The sequence below is a fragment of the Platalea leucorodia genome (assembly GCF_965183815.1).
Source record: "Platalea leucorodia genome assembly, chromosome: 5".
Lineage (NCBI taxonomy): Eukaryota > Metazoa > Chordata > Aves > Pelecaniformes > Threskiornithidae > Platalea > Platalea leucorodia.
Genome location: NC_138827.1, coordinates 40,222,523 through 40,240,236, shown reverse-complemented (window position 1 = coordinate 40,240,236; position 17,714 = coordinate 40,222,523). Strand labels below are relative to the sequence as shown.

General features: G+C 39.8%; 1 protein-coding gene across 1 annotated transcript in view; it reads left to right on the top strand.

The window, feature by feature from the left end:
- Positions 1 to 17,714, top strand: part of ABCA4 (ATP binding cassette subfamily A member 4) — a gene marked incomplete at both ends in the record, with an annotated part of 75,229 nt that overhangs the window by 1,957 nt on the left and 55,558 nt on the right. The window contains 7 exons of the mRNA XM_082314688.1: positions 1,554 to 1,647; positions 1,997 to 2,138; positions 4,001 to 4,140; positions 6,943 to 7,070; positions 11,428 to 11,625; positions 15,873 to 15,962; positions 16,347 to 16,587. Of these exons, the coding sequence (XP_082170814.1) occupies positions 1,554 to 1,647; positions 1,997 to 2,138; positions 4,001 to 4,140; positions 6,943 to 7,070; positions 11,428 to 11,625; positions 15,873 to 15,962; positions 16,347 to 16,587 (1,033 nt within the window). The remainder of the gene's footprint in view (positions 1 to 1,553; positions 1,648 to 1,996; positions 2,139 to 4,000; positions 4,141 to 6,942; positions 7,071 to 11,427; positions 11,626 to 15,872; positions 15,963 to 16,346; positions 16,588 to 17,714) is intronic.

Sequence of the window (17,714 nt, the reverse complement as noted above, 5' to 3'; positions counted from 1 at the left end):
GATGGCAAAGGGTGTTAATCAGACCTTGTGGACACCTGCTGAGAAGAGTCTGTAACACTGTATTCTGAGCTGTGCACAACAAGCTGTGTCAAGGAGAAGAGCTGTACAATGGCGGGTTTCCTCCTCTAATAATTGTGTTACTTGCCTTTGCTGCTGCTAAGATTTTTGTCTGGCTTTAAAAATATCAGGCATGCATAACTTCCTAGGTGGTGGTGGGTGTTTTTTGTTGTTCTATTTTAAAAAAGAAAGCCTTAAGAGAAAAAGTGTGAAATAGGAAAACAGTTGCCTGGTGTAAAGTTTTCTACCTTTTTGCTGTAAGCATAAGCTGTGCTTAACTAAAGCTATTAGATGAAGTTATAGTGGAAAAAACAGAGCAGCTCCAAAAACCTGTTCTTAATTGTGCTGTGGAGTATCTTTTGCCCCGCATGGCTCAGTTTGGAAAAAAAAAATCACACGTAACCCATCTTGTCTCTGGCTCTGTTGCTGTATGCGTTATTGTTACATATTTGGTGCCTGGTTGGGGAGGTGGCAGCAAAGGAAAGGAGGCGGGGGGTGGGGCGGGTTCCTGTGCATGTGCTACAGCCTTGGTTCTGGACAGAGTTTGTCCTGGCTTTTGTAGGGAGGAGAAAAATGTGCCACGTGGCTGGACACAAAAATCGCATAGCTGGTCCTCTGAGCCCAAAGCCTGTGTCACAGGATCAAAGGGTTGTAGTTTCAAACCTCTGCCAAAACACACAGAGGCAGTAAAACAAACTGGAACACAGGAGTGGAGGAAACAGACTGAAAACCAGGCAGGATGTTGCTCTGTGGTAAAGCAGCGCCCTTGATTTTCTGTCATGGCTAGGAGCTGGTGACTGTTCTAAGCGTATTGAAAGATCTGGGCAATAAAGTGGCCTTTGATGGGGTCTTCTGTGTTATTGAATAAGGTGTTTGATCTTAATGTATACATTTCTACGTGTATTAGAAAATTAATAATGTTGAAATGAATGATGACAAAAAGAAGCAAAAGTAAAGATCAAAGAATGTAAGCTTATGCTAAAGGCTTTTACCTTTGGGTAAGCACAGTGCACTGACAGCTGACTAATGAGCCCAGCATTGCGAAAGTGCGGATTTAAAAAAAAAAAAAAAAACAAAACCAAAAAACACCACACTTTTTCTCTCTTGAATCTAATCCTTTTTTCCTGTATTGTTATAGAGTCATCCACTTTGTATAAAAACTATTTAGACTTGTATCTGGTATATCTGGCAGTTTAGTACTACCTGCCGCCTTTTTTTACCTCAGTCAGAATGCTTAAATGTTTCTTTAGAAGTGGTGGAGAAGCCACTGAGTTAATGGTGGTGCTTCATGGGGCTCTGATGAAATCCTTGCTGTTTCTGGGTGTCCTTTTCAAATGGTGAAGTGGGCAAGGGATAACTATGGGCACATGCTGCTCTGGGCATTGCTGCTGTGAGAAGGGGCCTCAGCCCTCTAGTCGCTTAGTGACTCTATACATGGTTCATCTGTAAAATTTATTTTGAATTGATCTTTTTTTTGTTGTTTTTTTTTTTTCCAGCTTCGTTTTCTGGTGGAGCTTGTATGGCCTCTGTCATTATTTCTTGCCCTTGTCTGGCTGAGGAAAGCTAATCCACTATATCGCCAACATGAATGTAAGAACATTTAAAGTGTTTTAATGCTCTGACTTGTGCTAGATAATGGCTAGAAGTTCTCAGACAGAGATGCTGGGACCTTTTTGCTGAGTATTATTCTCCAGTGGCAAAAGAACAGAGTTTGCTTCAAGTAGTTTAGTTATTTGTAGCCATATATTGCTCAGAATTTATTTCAGCTGAAAATAGCCATATTGCTTGTGTCGGTGACTTCTTTTTTCTTAGTAAAAGAGAAACTTATATTTCCATCATATTTCTTCTGTAGCGAGCCAACCTATCATGCTATTTAGATTCATGCAGGCTGCATTAGAAAGACACCTAATAATTTATATTTCGTGTTTCCGTACTCTAGGTCACTTCCCAAACAAGGCAATGCCATCTGCAGGAACACTGCCATGGTTACATGGCATCTTCTGTAACATGAATAACCCCTGTTTCCGTAGCCCAACCCATGGAGAGGGCCCAGGTGTTGTGTCCAACTACAACAATTCCATGTAAGCAGAGCTATATGTGTGAGATGGTTGTAGTAATCTAGGCCTGCTAGGCAACTGCTGATGGCCTGCTCTTGGCACCTGTTGGGCATTTATGAGCATGAGTGATGCAAGGGGAAAGGATGGAGTATCATCAGGCTGCTTAGAAAGGTCCCTCAGCACACTGAGGGGTATTTTAAAGAATTGTTCTGTGGTGTGACTGAAAAGGGAAAGGTGAGCATTTAAGAAGGCACTGGGGTGCAAATACTGGAAGACAAAAATTTTCAGTCCTAGCACATCAGTTTCATTCCAACAATGGTCAGCAAAGTTGAAACAGAGCTCATGATGGTAGGTTTGGACCTTTTTGAGAAAGAGTTCAGTTGTACTAGTCTCTAGGGAACGCCTACTGCTTAGTGAATGTCTCAGGACAAATCTTTTTGATATAAGAGTACGAAACCCCTAAGCTTTCTTTTCTCATCACTTGAGTTGTCCCTTCTGAATGAGAGCTCTGATGAAGTAGCTGCAAAGGAAGATGTGTGCTGCCACTTCTTATGTAGCACTTGTTTTGTCTATATACTTGTGAGACTTTAATCAGCATAGTAGCCTTCAGATACTAAGCTTATTAATAAAATATGATGGGGGATTTCCAGACTGTTAGTGAAAAAGAGCTGTGGGAATGCTTCACTGCATTGTTTGTTATAGCCGAGTCATGAAAGACAGCAGAGTGGACAAAGACCCTTAGAGTAAAAACCTGTTAGAATAGCTATAAAAAATGCTCCAAACCTCCCTTTGCAAATAGTCCGCTTTGGAGCATCCAATTATTAAAATTCATGAGCTAACAATGTCAAGGCCATTAAAGCTCCAGTCACGTGAAAGTCTGTAGCTTGGAGTTAACTTAGCATTTGACCTTTTGTTCCTAGTGAACAGGATTTAAAATAGTCAGTTAGACTTTTTTTGTAGGGTACAGTCAATCACACAGTGAAGCCAGAGGGTTCTGTTTTCTCTATGTTCTGGCTTTGCTAGGTTGCTTCTTACAGAGCAAACTGTCCCTTTGTGAATCAGAGTAAATTCAGTGCATTACAGAGGAAGCAAATACATTGTGTTTTCTGAAAGAATTTAGTCCTTCCTGTTTGCTGTTTCCTGTAAGCTAAAATAAGTCATGAGGACCGAGATATACCATTCCATGTATGGAAAAACATAACACCATTAAAGAAATGTAATGGCCTCCCCTGCTGCTAATAAGAATTTTTTTGTACTTGTTTATAAACACAGGACCCGATTGCATCCTTGCTTGAACCCAGAACCAGTAGGTGAACAGCTGCCTGTGACAGTTTATCGCTCCTGTTTTCCTGCCTTTCCTAGAAGAAATGTTTTGGAGGGAACCTAAAAGCCACCCTTACATTGGAGGGGACTGAGCTGGGAGAGGGAGGAGGATTCTGTGTCGGGGTGATTCCATGTCACTAATCTGGCTGAGCAGGGCTGCATGTGCCCAGATTGCCCCATCCAACTCCTGGAGTTGAGCCTGGGCCAGAACCAGAGCAGATTTGCACCATAGCTGCGAGGTGAATGCTGGGTGGGGAAGGTCCTGTCTCCCCAGCAAGACCAGCACGGCTGATGAAGAAAGTGTATGAGAGTCCAACCTTCTGCAACACCAGTAGCCCTCTTAAACCTTCTGTGGACTTCCAAATCTAACTGAATCCCACACCACCTGAAACTACTCTGTTGTCACCACAAAACTGAGCTTTGAGTTTCAAGACTGAGGACAAAATAATTTATTTTTTCCTCATCCCTAACACAGAGAAAGTCAACTTCACCTTTTTTTGTGTGCAAGGTACTTAAGAGTCATCAGTCTTAAATTACTCTTTGTTCACTATTTCTTCTTTCAGCCTTGCAAGGGTATATAAAGATGCTCAGGAGCTCTTACTGGAAGCCCCTGAAATCCGTGACCTTGGCAGAATCTGGGAAGAACTGATCATTATGACTCAGTTCATGGAAACAATGAGAACTAATCCTGAAAGAATTGCAGGTAATTGTATTGTCTGTATCCTTTGGGCTATTGAATTTTTCCTTCTGAGAGCTGACTAGTAGTTACTCTGCGGACTGACAACATTATAATGTATTATTTCACATGTGCTGTTACTCTACTTACTGTTAGAGAGGGTAAGTTAAAACTCATCCAGTGTTGTAACAAACACCTTTCATTTGAGAGAAAGGAGAGAAGCATTCAACTCCATTCTACAACCATCTTCCTTAAATAACGGTAGACAAAATTCAAAACACAAAACTATGGATATCTCACCACCCAAAGTAAAACACATGGGTGAAGAAATTTCCTTAATTATTATTATTACTGTAGAGGCAGAAGCAGTAAGAAAGCGTCACTGGAAGGTGCAGAGGAATGGAAGCTAGGAATATGCCTGAATGTACGCTAGGAGTATAACCCAGAGAAGAGCTTAGAGATACGTTGTTTCAAGTGTTAGCTGAAATAGGTTTGGAACAGTGAAGAAGGAAACACTTCTTGTTTTCATGATGTGTTTAGAAAGAGAAGACATTGCACACTTTTTATAAAAAACAGGATTGCAAATTGTATGACTCCATTAATTTTTACTTAAAACAACCTGCCAAACTCAAAACACAATCCTGGGGAAAAATAGGAAATGGACTAATAATATTTTTTAAAATTTAATATTTGGGCTTTAAGTACAGAATTTGAAAAGATACTCCTAAAACTAATGGCACAAAAAATGGACTGGCTCTGAGAATTGATCTGTCCCGTTCTCAAGTCCTTTGCCAGAGGAATAATATTCTTATTAAAATCAAATAGTCACGCTCCATATATTTTTAATGAGATGTATATAAACCATCTGATGCACATACTCCACTATCTCATCAGAGGTTTCTAACTAGAAGTAAAAAAGGGACTACCTCATTGTAAAGAAGAATGAGACAATCAAAATGCCCCAGAATGCAAACAACAAGAACTTGAGTATAATCTGAGCTGTGGTTTGTACACAGCTATAGAATGCAAACCTGCCTATTTAGAGTTGAGGAGAAGCATGACATGCCGTGGGTTTGCAAGATATTGCTGAGGGACCACACCCCGTGGTTTGGGAAGTTGCCTTGGCATCCGGTATCTACTTTACTCAGCAGTTGGAAAATAGAGTACATTCCTCCCGGCTCCCGTGAAATACAATGTTAATGCTCTTTCAGAATCTGTGGGGGTTTTGAATGTGTTTTACTTAAAAAAAAAAAAAAAAAAAGTTTGGAATCTCCTGTTTCATAAAACAAAGTAACAAAGTCAGTTCTGGAGCTAAACTAATAAAATACAAATTGCCACCTTTTCCCATACAGAAAAAAGTACTGCAGAATTGACTGTTTAAGTTCTCTGTGTGTGTAGCTTACTACTATTGCCTGTAAGTAACAATCTTAACAGAATATTGTTATAGCTGCAAAGTTGAGCAATGAAAAATTAACAAATGTCAGAACTAAGATTCCTCCTTCTCCTGATTCCTTAAGCTGGATCCACTTCTTGAATCTTCCTTCCTTGTCCCATTCCCCCCTTGCACTGACACATGTGACGTGTTCCTGTAGTGTGCTTTTTCCTCCACGATGCCTGGGTGCCAGGAAGGGCATCGCCGAGAATATGGGGGACAGGCCCTTACTATTGTTTTCAGTGTTTACTGCTTGAATAAATACATGGAGGAGCAATTGAAGAATTCTGCTCAGCCCCTGCAGCCCTAGGACAGAATACGCTTATTGCAGATGGAATTGTGGAAGTTACTTGTCAAACTCTGATAAGCCTCTACTTAACTCACAAAATGGAGATGCTCAGCACCAAATTTGTGCATGTTTATGTGGAGATGTCTAAAGCTACATTCCCCATGTCAGTACAGCACATGCTGCTCCTATCAGTTTTAATTGCCTGTTCTAAAGGCTGGAAGAGAGTGCTTTTCAAGCGTTCTTTAAGTCTGTTGATGCTATGTGAACTACCTTTAATAAGGCCGTAGTATTCAACGGACATGAGCAACATTCACTTTCCAAGCTTTCACTTGGACCATACTGAGGCAGAATTCACTCTGATACTGATTTGTAACAGAGGCAAGTTAAAAAAGACTGGCACTGTTTGACTTTAAGAGCAGCAGTATTTTGAATATTGTTATAGATGGGATTAGGGAAATTCGGTGGCCTCTCATAGTTTAACAGTGTGTACCCTCATTGGTTTGTCTGAAAGTTTGCAAGTTTTTAATTTACTAGTTGGTAATCTAGTTTAATATGACTATTAAACTACAAACAATTTATGCTTCTCCAAGGAAAATTAGTTTCTCACGAAAGATTTCCAAGGGACCATTTTTGCAAAACTATAGAATAAGATTAACTAGCTAAGATTAATCAACAGCAAGCGATAAATTAGTGTAAGTGTAAAGGGTTGGCTGAAGTTATTTACACAAGGCCCAGAAGAAAGAACGCTGACAACAGTAGCACACTTGAATCTGAACATTTGCAATAAAGCATTACCTCAGAAAAAAGGCAGAGACTTTCAAATGCAGTCAGGGATGCTTTCAGTACTTCCATTGCTGAAGTTCTAGTCTGAAACATCTTTCAGAGATAAGACAGGCAGAGTCAGAACGCTCAGCATTTTCTGATGATCATTCCCCAACAAAGGATTAAAATTATTTTGAGTTTCAAAAAGAGTTTTGGACCCCATTAGTCACTACTAAGTATATGAGCCAAAGCACATACTGTTTGCAGTTTAAGCCAGGGTATGGATTGTTCTTTAACTTCCTTTGTTTGGGATCTCACTGATCTCTGCACTCCTTTCTTCATCCAGGAAGAGGAATACGAATTCTAGACATTTTGAAAGATGGGGAGACTCTTACTTCCTTCTTGCTGGAAGATGCTGGCCTCCAAGATGTTGTTGTTTTCCAGCTTATTAATGCTCAAGTGCGCCCTGAACAGGTGAGTAGGTTATAACAGCTACCAAGCTGTTATCTGTGTGGAATGCCATCTCTTGAGTTGTATATGCAAAGTACCCTCAGTGAGGACCTTGTGCCCAGAATACCTGCTGCCTTGCCTTATAGGTTGTTTGTACAACTTCTCCCTTTGTTTTTTTGTGGCTCTAGAGGATGAGGTGTTTGTTTTGTCTTTAAAAAATATTTGGAATACACATTAAATATAGATATTTGGTTCGATCCTGTTGTTGCTCCCAAATAACAAGCATCAAGAAATGATACTGCCAAGCAGTGCATCCATCCCCATGATTAAAGACTTGGCTCGAAAGCATAAGGCAGCTGTGCATCCTTTTGAGACAGCAGTCCTGATGAATAGCAGCAGAGAACTATTTGAGGTTCTTAATTTAACATTTAAATTCTCTGCCCCAATGCCAGCAGAGTAAGTAATATGGTGGCTTTATGGCATTGTCTTACATGAATAGGTGGGAGTGGAGAAGCAGACCCACTTTCTTAGGTTCTGATTAAATAATAGATCTGCCTAGAAAATTCAGAGTGAAAACTACGGGTCAAATTCCTCCCGAAGCAGCTAAGCAGGGGACTGTGTTTGACCAAGTCCAGGCTGTCTTTGCCTCTGTATGTACTGGTGGCTGGGAGCTCTGCGAGGAATGCTGTATTAATGAATGAATGTTGCTGAATCAGAACTCTGGAACAATTTCTACACTGCGTTAGTGTGTGGGTGGAAGCAAGTGAATAATTGAGGCTGAGAGACACAATTCCTCTTTTTCACTGCCACATAAAACACAAATCCTGGAACTGTGTCTTGCCAAAAAGAGGGAGGGCATTAATGAACTTGCATGCAGTTCCTTTTGTGCACCGCAGGTTCCAACTGGTGTGACTAGTAGCCAGATTACTTATCTGCTCTGTTCTCGATCAGTACCAGGGGAAGCCCTCCCCTCTCCTCACTTTGTCGTGAAGCAATACCACAAGACCATACCAAAGCCAGTGTCAACTGATATGTCCTACTTATTTTCACACCTCCCTGTAAGCTGAGATGGTGAAAATTTGCTTCCTTGCTACTAGTGACAAGAATATATAGAGATATCCTGCTGGGCTTCTCTTTCCCTTTTCATCCCTAACCTCTTCTTCGTCAGAAATCTGCTGTGCCAGAACTGTGTGCTGCTGTGTTAGTCTCTATTAGCTCCCCAGTGGCATTCATTCATCTACTGTTAAAGACTCTGCCCGCCAGTGTATGCAGGACTGACGTTTTCAACACTGTCACTGAAAGTATGATTGAAAGCTGCTGGAAGATGGTGTCTTTCTGCTGTATTTTCTGTGCTGATGTAGAAAGAGATATAGTTCTCTTTATGCTGGAAATTAAAGAAATCTGAACATCAGTTAGAGAGGGAGCTGGAGGGGACCTGGTGTTAAATGCTGCTTTTGCTGTCCTCCATAAAGTTTTCTTGTTAGCAGTAATCACAGGTATACAAGATCATCGCACAAGAGCTGATTTACAGCTATGAGGAAAGAAAGTGCTGTCAGTACTTCCTCCAAGAGAACTGATGCAGGAAAACTAATCTCATAGTTTTCAAAAGACCACAAGAGACTTATTTTCAATAGGAATTGAACACTTGATCTCCTATGGGAGATAAATCGTTTCATTCCTATAGACCTTCTTGATAAGCAAGTTACTCAGGCTGGACTCACGGTTGGTTGAGGTAGAAGTTGCAGAGCCGTGACTAGAACCTAGATCTGTGGTCGTCTTAAGCCTCAACCGTGATAGTTCATCTCTAGTTCTTCATGCTGCTCTACTCTCTGTTTGCTTGCATATTGCTGTACACCCTCTCCCCCTGACTCTGATGGCACTGAGCTGATCAGCCTGAAAGCAGCTTGTTTGCAAGAGCCTGACTGTTGCCAACAGCTGGCTGCAAATCTAGGTCTGAGCCCCCTGGGAGTGCAGGAAATAACATACAGAGCTGAAAGCTAAACTTGATCAAACAGCCAACTAGCTGAAAAAATAATTTGGACTTCATCTTGCCAGCTTTGGCCAAACAGTGACACATTGATTAAAAAAAATAAAAAAAAGTATTGAAGTTTTCCTCAGAGGGCCTGCTTTTTTGAGTCATTCTAAGATAACGATAAGAGACTGATGTTAAAACACAATAAGAAGTTCAGGAAAGATTGGCAACAGCCCACCCTACCGGAAAAATTGGAAGGGCGGAGGTTTGATGTTTTTCTAATCCCATCTGTTTATGAACGTTCTTGAAATGCAGTTACAGTTTGTAAATAACCTCTCTTTTTTGTGTGTGTTTAATCCTTCTCAATGATGTTAATGTCACAGTTTCCTGGTTTCACAAGTCAGAACAAAGTTCCCAGGCTGCCTCCCTGTGCAGCTCAATTTCATTGCAGTTCACACTCGATGATGAGGACCATGCCAGATCAGGCGTATATGGTTAAAAAATGCTGTTCTTTTCACACATATCCACGGGACATAAGTGACTGAGCGAATAAGCAAATTCTTCCTCCAACATCAAGTCAGTTAAATCCAATTCAAATGTTCCAGTTTGAGGGAGGGCAAGGGGTGTTTGGTTTTGGAGGTTTTTTGCAAGCCAGACTGTATCTGTCAGTTACATTTCCTCTTTTGCATTCTGCCTCGCTCCACACTGTCCAACTTGTGTTAACAATGCCTGTATATGGGTACAGCTGTAGCGATGATAGTGACAGTAGCTCTCAGATACTTTTACTAGAAATTCACATCCCTTTTTTGTATCATTATTCCAATGCACAATCTCTGCGTAATTCAGGTGCTTTTTTGGTTTTTTTTTGTGAACTGCAGCTCCATAAGCTGAAACTCAGGGCACTCACGGTAGACAAAATACAATGCTGTACTACACCTCTCTTCCCCTGCCTTTCCTATTCTGGATGCTGACTTTCCACAGCCACACTTGCAATTTTGTTGGTAGCTTCTGACATCTGAAGCACTTAATGAATAACTCCTCAAGCTTGAATCCACTCTCCAAAGCAACTGAAATAAATTTTTTCTTATTCCTTTGGGTTTTTAAATATTTCTCTTTACTGGCACCACCAAACAAGTCTCAGCTGCTAACTATAGGAGATTTTGTAGATATAAACTTTTGATAATGTTCAGAATCTCTTAGACAGCCTTGTTAATTTGCTTAGGTAGCAAATAAGTGTGCACCTATGCCTGACCTGGTATTGCTGTGGTGTGTTTGTTTTGATCCAAATGTCTTAACGACTGGAATGCTCAGCAGATTATTTTTCTAAAGGAAGTTATATTCTGTGCAGATTTTGATGATTTCTTTTTCTATGCAGTTGATTAAATTCGTTTAGCCTAATGATATTGTGCCAGTGCATAGTTCTTGTTTGTCTGAAAGTCTCTGTTCATCTCAAACACAGTAGGCATTTACAGTCATCACAGTGTTGTGAGCTTTTTTCTTTATCGTTTGTACTGTGAAAGGAGATGGACAGAGGATGTGAACATTAGGTTATGAGCAATTTCCAGTGCTACTTTTTATTATACTGCCATGTATTCTGTCCATTATAAAGCAAGGAGAACTGAATCACAGACTACCATGAGTATTCCATTACAACAATGTGAATCCCAGGTAAATCTACTGATTTCTATGGAGTTATTCTGCATTTACATTGGTTTAACTATAAACTAATCTGCTCCCAGTGGTTGAACACTAAAGATAATTGTTTTTTTCTGTTCCATGTTTGTATTGGAAGTGGTAACCCATAGACGGGTGTGGTTTAATTTAAAATGGCTTTGTAAAGCCTGGCTGTATGCCTGTGCACAGTGACAATAAATAATGGCTATGGGGAAGCATTGGGGTGGAATAGTCATAACTGAAATAAAATACTGAGGGAAATCAAGCTTGAGAATCAGTGGAACTGGCCTTTTTCTCTTAGAACAACTGACAGCAAAAATATAACTAGTCTAAACACAAAAGGTAGAGTGATGTGGCACAATCGGTTTGTCCTACTGTCAAGCAAGACATAACTATCCCTCCTTAACCACAAGGATGGGTGGCATGGCATCAGGCGTGCTTAGATGACAGAGAGAAAGGGAAGAAGACTCACAAGAACTTTTGCAAGGAAGGGAAGAATCACTAATGAGAAGAGGAAAAACTTGACTGAAGGCAAGGTGATCTAGCATAACATCAAGTGAAGGTAGTTCAAGAGTTGATGCTTCAGCTGACCACATCCTTCTGCCATTCATGAAAATATTAGCAGGGGCTGATATCAAGGTGATATCAAGGATGTCACTTTTGATAAATCTTTAATTGTTCCTGAGCGGTATGAAGGTCCCACAACAGTAAATGAAACACTGTTTTTGGTTGCAGTTTGCCTATGGTGTCCCTAGCTTGACTCTGAAGGACATTGCTTGCAGTCAGATGCTCCTGGACCGCTTTATTATCTTCAGCAGCCGAAGAGGTCTCCCTTCTGTGCACAAGGCCATGTGTGCCTTGTCCCAGGAAAGCCTACAGAGAGTAGAAGATGCCTTGTATGCAAATGTTGATTTCTTTAAGCTATTTCAGCTGGTAAGTATTAACACAATCATCCTGTCTTATGTTGTCATTTTTTGGCTGATATTTCATTGCTCTTCAAGAATTTTTTTGTAACACAACACTAATGTTCCAAGTGGTCTTTGTTTATTTACCCCTGCAAATGTAAGGTTATGAATGTGTGATTGTTAACCTACCATCAGCAGAACACTAGACATCTCTGAGTATGCTTTGGGGTGAAACAGATTAAATTCACAGTATAACAGAACTAAAAGATTCAAATGCAATTTTAAATCAGAGTGTGTGTGAAACTGTTATCTGGTCTTTCCAGTCATTGTAGCAAAACAGTGTGTGGCAAGACCTACAGCGACCTTGCTGAGGGTTCTGAAAATACCCCATACAACCCATCCTGTCTTTGCTCCATCCAGCATGACAGAATTTTACGCTGAATTCAAAGCCACGATGCGGCTTGAGTTGGGATAGCAATATGAGCCTTTTTTTTTTTTTTTTTTTTTTTTTTTTTTTAAAAGTTGTACTGGCTTTCATCACTCTTTCTATAGAAGCTTTTTCTTAACTTCTGTTCATTTTCATTGCCCTTCTTTGTGCTGTTTCTGTTTCTACTGTGACCTTCTTGCCATAAATTAACTACAACTGCAACCTTGGTTCAGTATGGAGATATTATGCCATTATATATATATTTATTTGTTGTTATTTATATTTTATTATATATTTTAAAGTAATAATATGAATATATATCTATTTATATATAAAAAATGGTTTGATTTTTTTTTTTGCTTTTGCTCTCTGTTCTTTTCCTAATATTTTTCTAATACTCTATTTGTATTCTGCACACTGAGCTGGTGCTTTCAGAGAACTATTCATAAAGACTCCAAGATCTTTCCTCATGACAGCAAACTTAAAGCCCATCACTGTGCATATGTCTTTCATGTTTGTTTTCCCCTTGATCATGACTTTGCATTTTTCAACAATGAATTTAATTTGCTGGTTTTCACCTTGTAACTTAATGTCATGAGACCACCATGTTGGCAGTTTGCTGTATACAGCCGGCAGGATACGTGAGCAGCTGCTAAACTTACATTGAAAGTATTGATCGGACCTTTCTGCCATGGCACTGTAACGTCATGATAAATTTAACATGGATTTTATTCAGCTTTGAGTTGCTCAGAACTGGGAACAGAGGATGCCAGAAGCTTTAATCGACACACCAGCCAAATTACTGTTTGATTATTGTAGCATTGACAGTCATTCATTGTGCCCATGTGATTTTGCCAATCCTGATAAGAATCTGTGATCATCTTGTGAAAGCTGCTATTTTCCATTTCTAAAAATATACTCATATATTTTCATGTATCTGATGCTTGCTGGAAGTAGCAGAGAACTAATGCTACAGTACTTCTAAGATAGGTTTTCAGCGTTTAAGGACTTCATGTGAATACTGCACTGCCCAACTTTAAAATTAAGCTGCTAACATATCATGATTTTGCTGCCATATCAAATAAAAAGGAAAGATGAGATTTGATAAAGCAGTTGTCTGTGTTTAAACAAAAACAGATTCCTATGGGAAATAGGAACATAAACCTGAAACCAAATTCTGAAGTTGTGAAGGACTGGGTGTTCAGATGCAGGCTTACGGTCTGGACTGTTACTACAAGATCTGTCTGCCAGGACTTCCCCGGAGTATTGCAAGTCTGTGTGTTGGAAGGGTATCCATAGCCTGACTCGCAGTGGGTTTTAATGTGGACCCAGCTGCAGAGAACAGATTATCTTTTCATGATGCCTAGCACAATGAGACGTCGAATTGGTAGAAGCTTTCTCACACTCCCTTCATTATAGTTGCTAAATAATAATTTTAATATGTTTCTCATTTTTTCAAAGGCAGAAGTATCCCTTTTAAATCAAAATCCATCTTAGTTACTCCTGTTAAACTAAAAGGTAGACTGTGCATAAGCACTCCTTGCCACAGTTATTTTTACAATGTGCTTCACCACCACTTTGAAATTAGTGTTCCTTGCCGAATTTGTGATCAACGTATTCGGGTATGTATGTGCATAAACATACACTCAATGTGCTCATGTATACCCTCTAGGGTTTTTGCCAGAAATTAAAGCAACTCACGTTTTTGGTAGCAAAGCACAGACAGAAAAATAAGACCCTTCCTTTACTGTCTGGCTGGCTCAGCCGCAGCAAGGAAAATGAGCCTCTTTCTGGAGTACAGCTGTTCTTGAACCTGCCTGTTTAAGCTTTGTTTGAAGTTCTCTAAACCTTATAAATACATGAAAATAAAATTCTTTAACACCATATTGCAATTTTGGGTGGAGATAAGCAGTTCTTCACTAAGCATAGACACATGTTGCTGAAACAGCTGCTTTGATTAGTATCGCCACATGCACTTGATATGCAATCAGACTGAGTGTAAATCTAAACTCAGTTACATATGCAGAATGAATGTTCATTGGACTTTTTAAAATTCTACGTTAGTTTTAAAACTTCTACATTAGAAATACCTGTGTATTCAAGACTCAGGTTATTTTCTGCACACTTACACTGTCAGTCACTCTGTACTTCATGGTCTTTGGGCTACAGTTGTGTAGTATAAGCAATCGCATACCAGAATTTGGTTTTGCATAGCTCCTTGTTTGAGTAGGGCTTATTTTAGGATGGGCAGCTGACTGTGGTTTCCAGAACTGGGCCTTCTGTTGTTGGAAAGAAACTCTTTGATGTTTATGCTCTTCCTTTTTTCCGTAACACCATATTCACTTCCAGTGAATATGGAAAGAGTTGGATAAATATTTTGGGGAAAGCTTTCATCCTCCTCTGTGTTTAGGGTCAATAAACGTTCCCAACTGTATGCTCTGATATTTAGGTCAGATGAAAGTGTAGTTTGTATATAATGTCTGCTGATCCTGTCTTATGTGTGCTTCTAGAGAACATGAACTAGCTGAGTAAAAATTCAGTGATTTTAGGACATTTCTATTAAGACCTGATTCATACTGAATGCCTCCTGCAAGAAATAATATTTAGGAGCAAACATGTAATCTTGCCCCTATTTCTCTTTTCTTCTCCTCTAGCTACAAGGAGGAGGTTCTTAATTCCATATTTATCCCGGACTTTTCTCTGGGTTGCTTCAGATTGTTTACAATACCTGTTGCTCACAGTTTCAAAAAGGCCAGGTTAAGGCAAGTGCTCCAAGAATCCTGTGTAATCTTTGCAGAGACTGGTTCCCCTTAGGGGATAAAGGAAAAGTGTATTTTGAAGCATTGTGTGTGTATGCTTCCTGCCTGAACTGCAAGTGACAGATCAGAACATGCTAACATAAGCTTTCTGTAAAAACTCTTGCCTTTGTGATTCCCTGCCAGGTGCCTACACAGTGCAGCTGTCTTCTGCTTTCTTAACCACCTACTGACTGAAAGGAATGGCAGGCAATCAGCAGGGTGTATAAATACACAGTTTTGGGGAAGCCTTTTTGGGGTCTTATCTCATAAATATTACAGTCTAGCTATCTAAAAGTCCAGCTTTGTATTTTATTGTAATACCAGAAGAAATAGATGCCTGAAAAAGCCTCAAGAGTGCTAACTCCAAGTGCACATGTGATTCTTTAGACAGCTGACTAAGAAGGATGCAGCAAAGTGGTATGTGGTGGCACACTATGGTGTCACCTGTTTCTTAAGAAGCCAGTGATAATGAAAGTGTTAACTTCTGCTGGAAAGGCCATTTGGCCAGTCTGCAGGAGCCTGGAGAAGTAACGGTTTCTATCAGATCTGAAAGACAGCAAGGACCAGACTGTCTCAGAAATCAGGAAATCTCTCAAGTGTAAAGTACTACCAGTTATTTACCTCCATAGCAAATGGGGGCTTCTGTATCGCAACTTTTGCTAAATTCAGAAGTTACCAGGAGTCTGTACATCTCACTGGAAGAATAGCCTCTGTGAGAAGCAGATTCTCAAACTCCCAGTTCCTGCATTCCTCCTCCATTTTTGCACCTTTTGGCATGGTGGACTTAGATAAGAAGAACAAATCCCAAGCTATATTTTCAGTGGCCTGTGACTGTTTCAGCCTCATATTAGTAAGAATGCTTACACAGCCTGCTGTGTGAGTGTGTACTGGATTTGTTGCCCCACAAGACAGGCTTACAAGACTCACTGTTCCAAATAACTTAAGTATTTCAGCTAAAGAGATGCCATTTGGATTTTCTTCTCTCGCTGTAATGGCTGTTGTCATGTAGAAACTATACAAAACTCATCTGTATTTCTGATGTATTCACAGCTTCCCACTGTGTTGGACAGAAACTCACCAGGTGTTGACCTGAAGGCCTGGGGGAGGGTGCTGTCTAATGTCTCCCAGGCAGTGCAAAAGGTAAGTGGTCTAATAATAGATGGCATCACTTTTCTGGGTAGCACATAGTTCTCCTTTTCCTTTGTTCTATTTATGTTCCAGTTACCTGCTTTATCAAAAAGAAAATAGACTTGTTTGGGAAGAGCTGATTCCTTAGAAATTCATTCTTCTCTCATTACAAAATAAATGTAGACATAAGTATTGGCAATTACGAAGCATATTCTTTTGTTCAGAAAAGACATTAGAGAACAAGAACTGAAAATGGTGCCTGTGATGAGGACAGAGGAGATAAAAGGATGATGTTCTGACTGCATCCAGACTTTACCAGTCTGGGCACAACTGAGACCTCACCAGATACATACCTCCTTTGGGGGCTGCAATTAACAAACTCTTGTCTTACTGCAGCTAGCCAGGAAGCCAAGCATTCAGGACCTTTTGATGGTTCTGCAACCATTTGTACAAGATGGAAGGCCAGAATCCTTAGGCCACTTGGTGAGCTCCCTGTCTGATCTTTTCTGTGGCTACCCAGAAGGAGGTGGATCCAGAGTGCTTTCCTTCAACTGGTATGAAGATAATAACTACAAAGCTTTCCTGGGGATTGACTCAACAAAGAAGAAATCCAGTTATCTTTATGATAATACAACCAGTAAGTTTTTCCACCAAACCATTAGAGAGACTGTAGACAGGTGCACTTAGCTAGAATACCACTGTTGCTTTTATAAAATAACATTTTTAAGCAGTTGATTCAGGAAATTAGAGACAGGTGAAATGGTTTTACTTCATACTTACTTAATAGCTGGAAGCAGAGAAGCCCAGGAATTGAGAACTGACAGAAATATGTATTTGCTATCAATATGAAGGCATAAACACTGTCATCATCATAATTAAGACAGTCCCTCTGTCTTATCTTCTAATATATGTTACTGATATCAGAAAGAACTAGATGCCTCTGAAGAAGGCTCAGGAAAATACAGTGCTGCATTCTGGAATTACTTTTCTCCAGGATAATTTTTTTTTATAGTCTTTCCACTTGATGGATGGCCTGGAGCACAGGAATTTTAAAATCTCTCTTTTTAAATAATACTCAATTTGATACATGCCGGCTGTTCTCTTCCTGCATACAAGTACCTATATTTTGTAGCAGCAATGTTCTACAGCATAATTAAATCTTACATAGAAAATATTTCAATTTACCAGTTTTTGTTGCTTTGATTTCCTCACTTACCTTCTTGCTATTGTAATGGGAGAGAATGCAAAGAGGAACCAATTTTCTTTTCTACCACTCGTTATTTTATCTTTTTATTGTGCCCCCTTCTGTTTGCTATTTAGTTTTTCTCTACATTGAGACCACCAGCAATTTTTTCTGTACTAACACCCATATTATAGCTGCTAGTGCATTTCTGTGTCCCTTCTGCTATGATAGATATGGTTGTATGGTTACAAAGTACAGGTGAGCACTTTGCCTGTAGAGAGACTCCTACCTTTCATTGTTCGTGTTGATACTTGGCTCTACTTATGTCTGAACCTTCAAAAGACCTCTAAAAGGCCCAGTGGTCCATTTCTTCAGCCAGGGAACAAAATAGTTGAATGCTGTCCAAGTAAGCTAATTACTTCATAGTGCAGGAGTAAGATAGAAATGTTTACGTTAAAATGTTTAGTTCTAAATTATTGTAGGATCCAGTTCTGAACTGTTCCAGAGTTCAACATCCAAGCCTGCTGGATCGCCAGTCCAATAGTTCATACTATGTAAGAATTAACCACTAATAGGAGAAA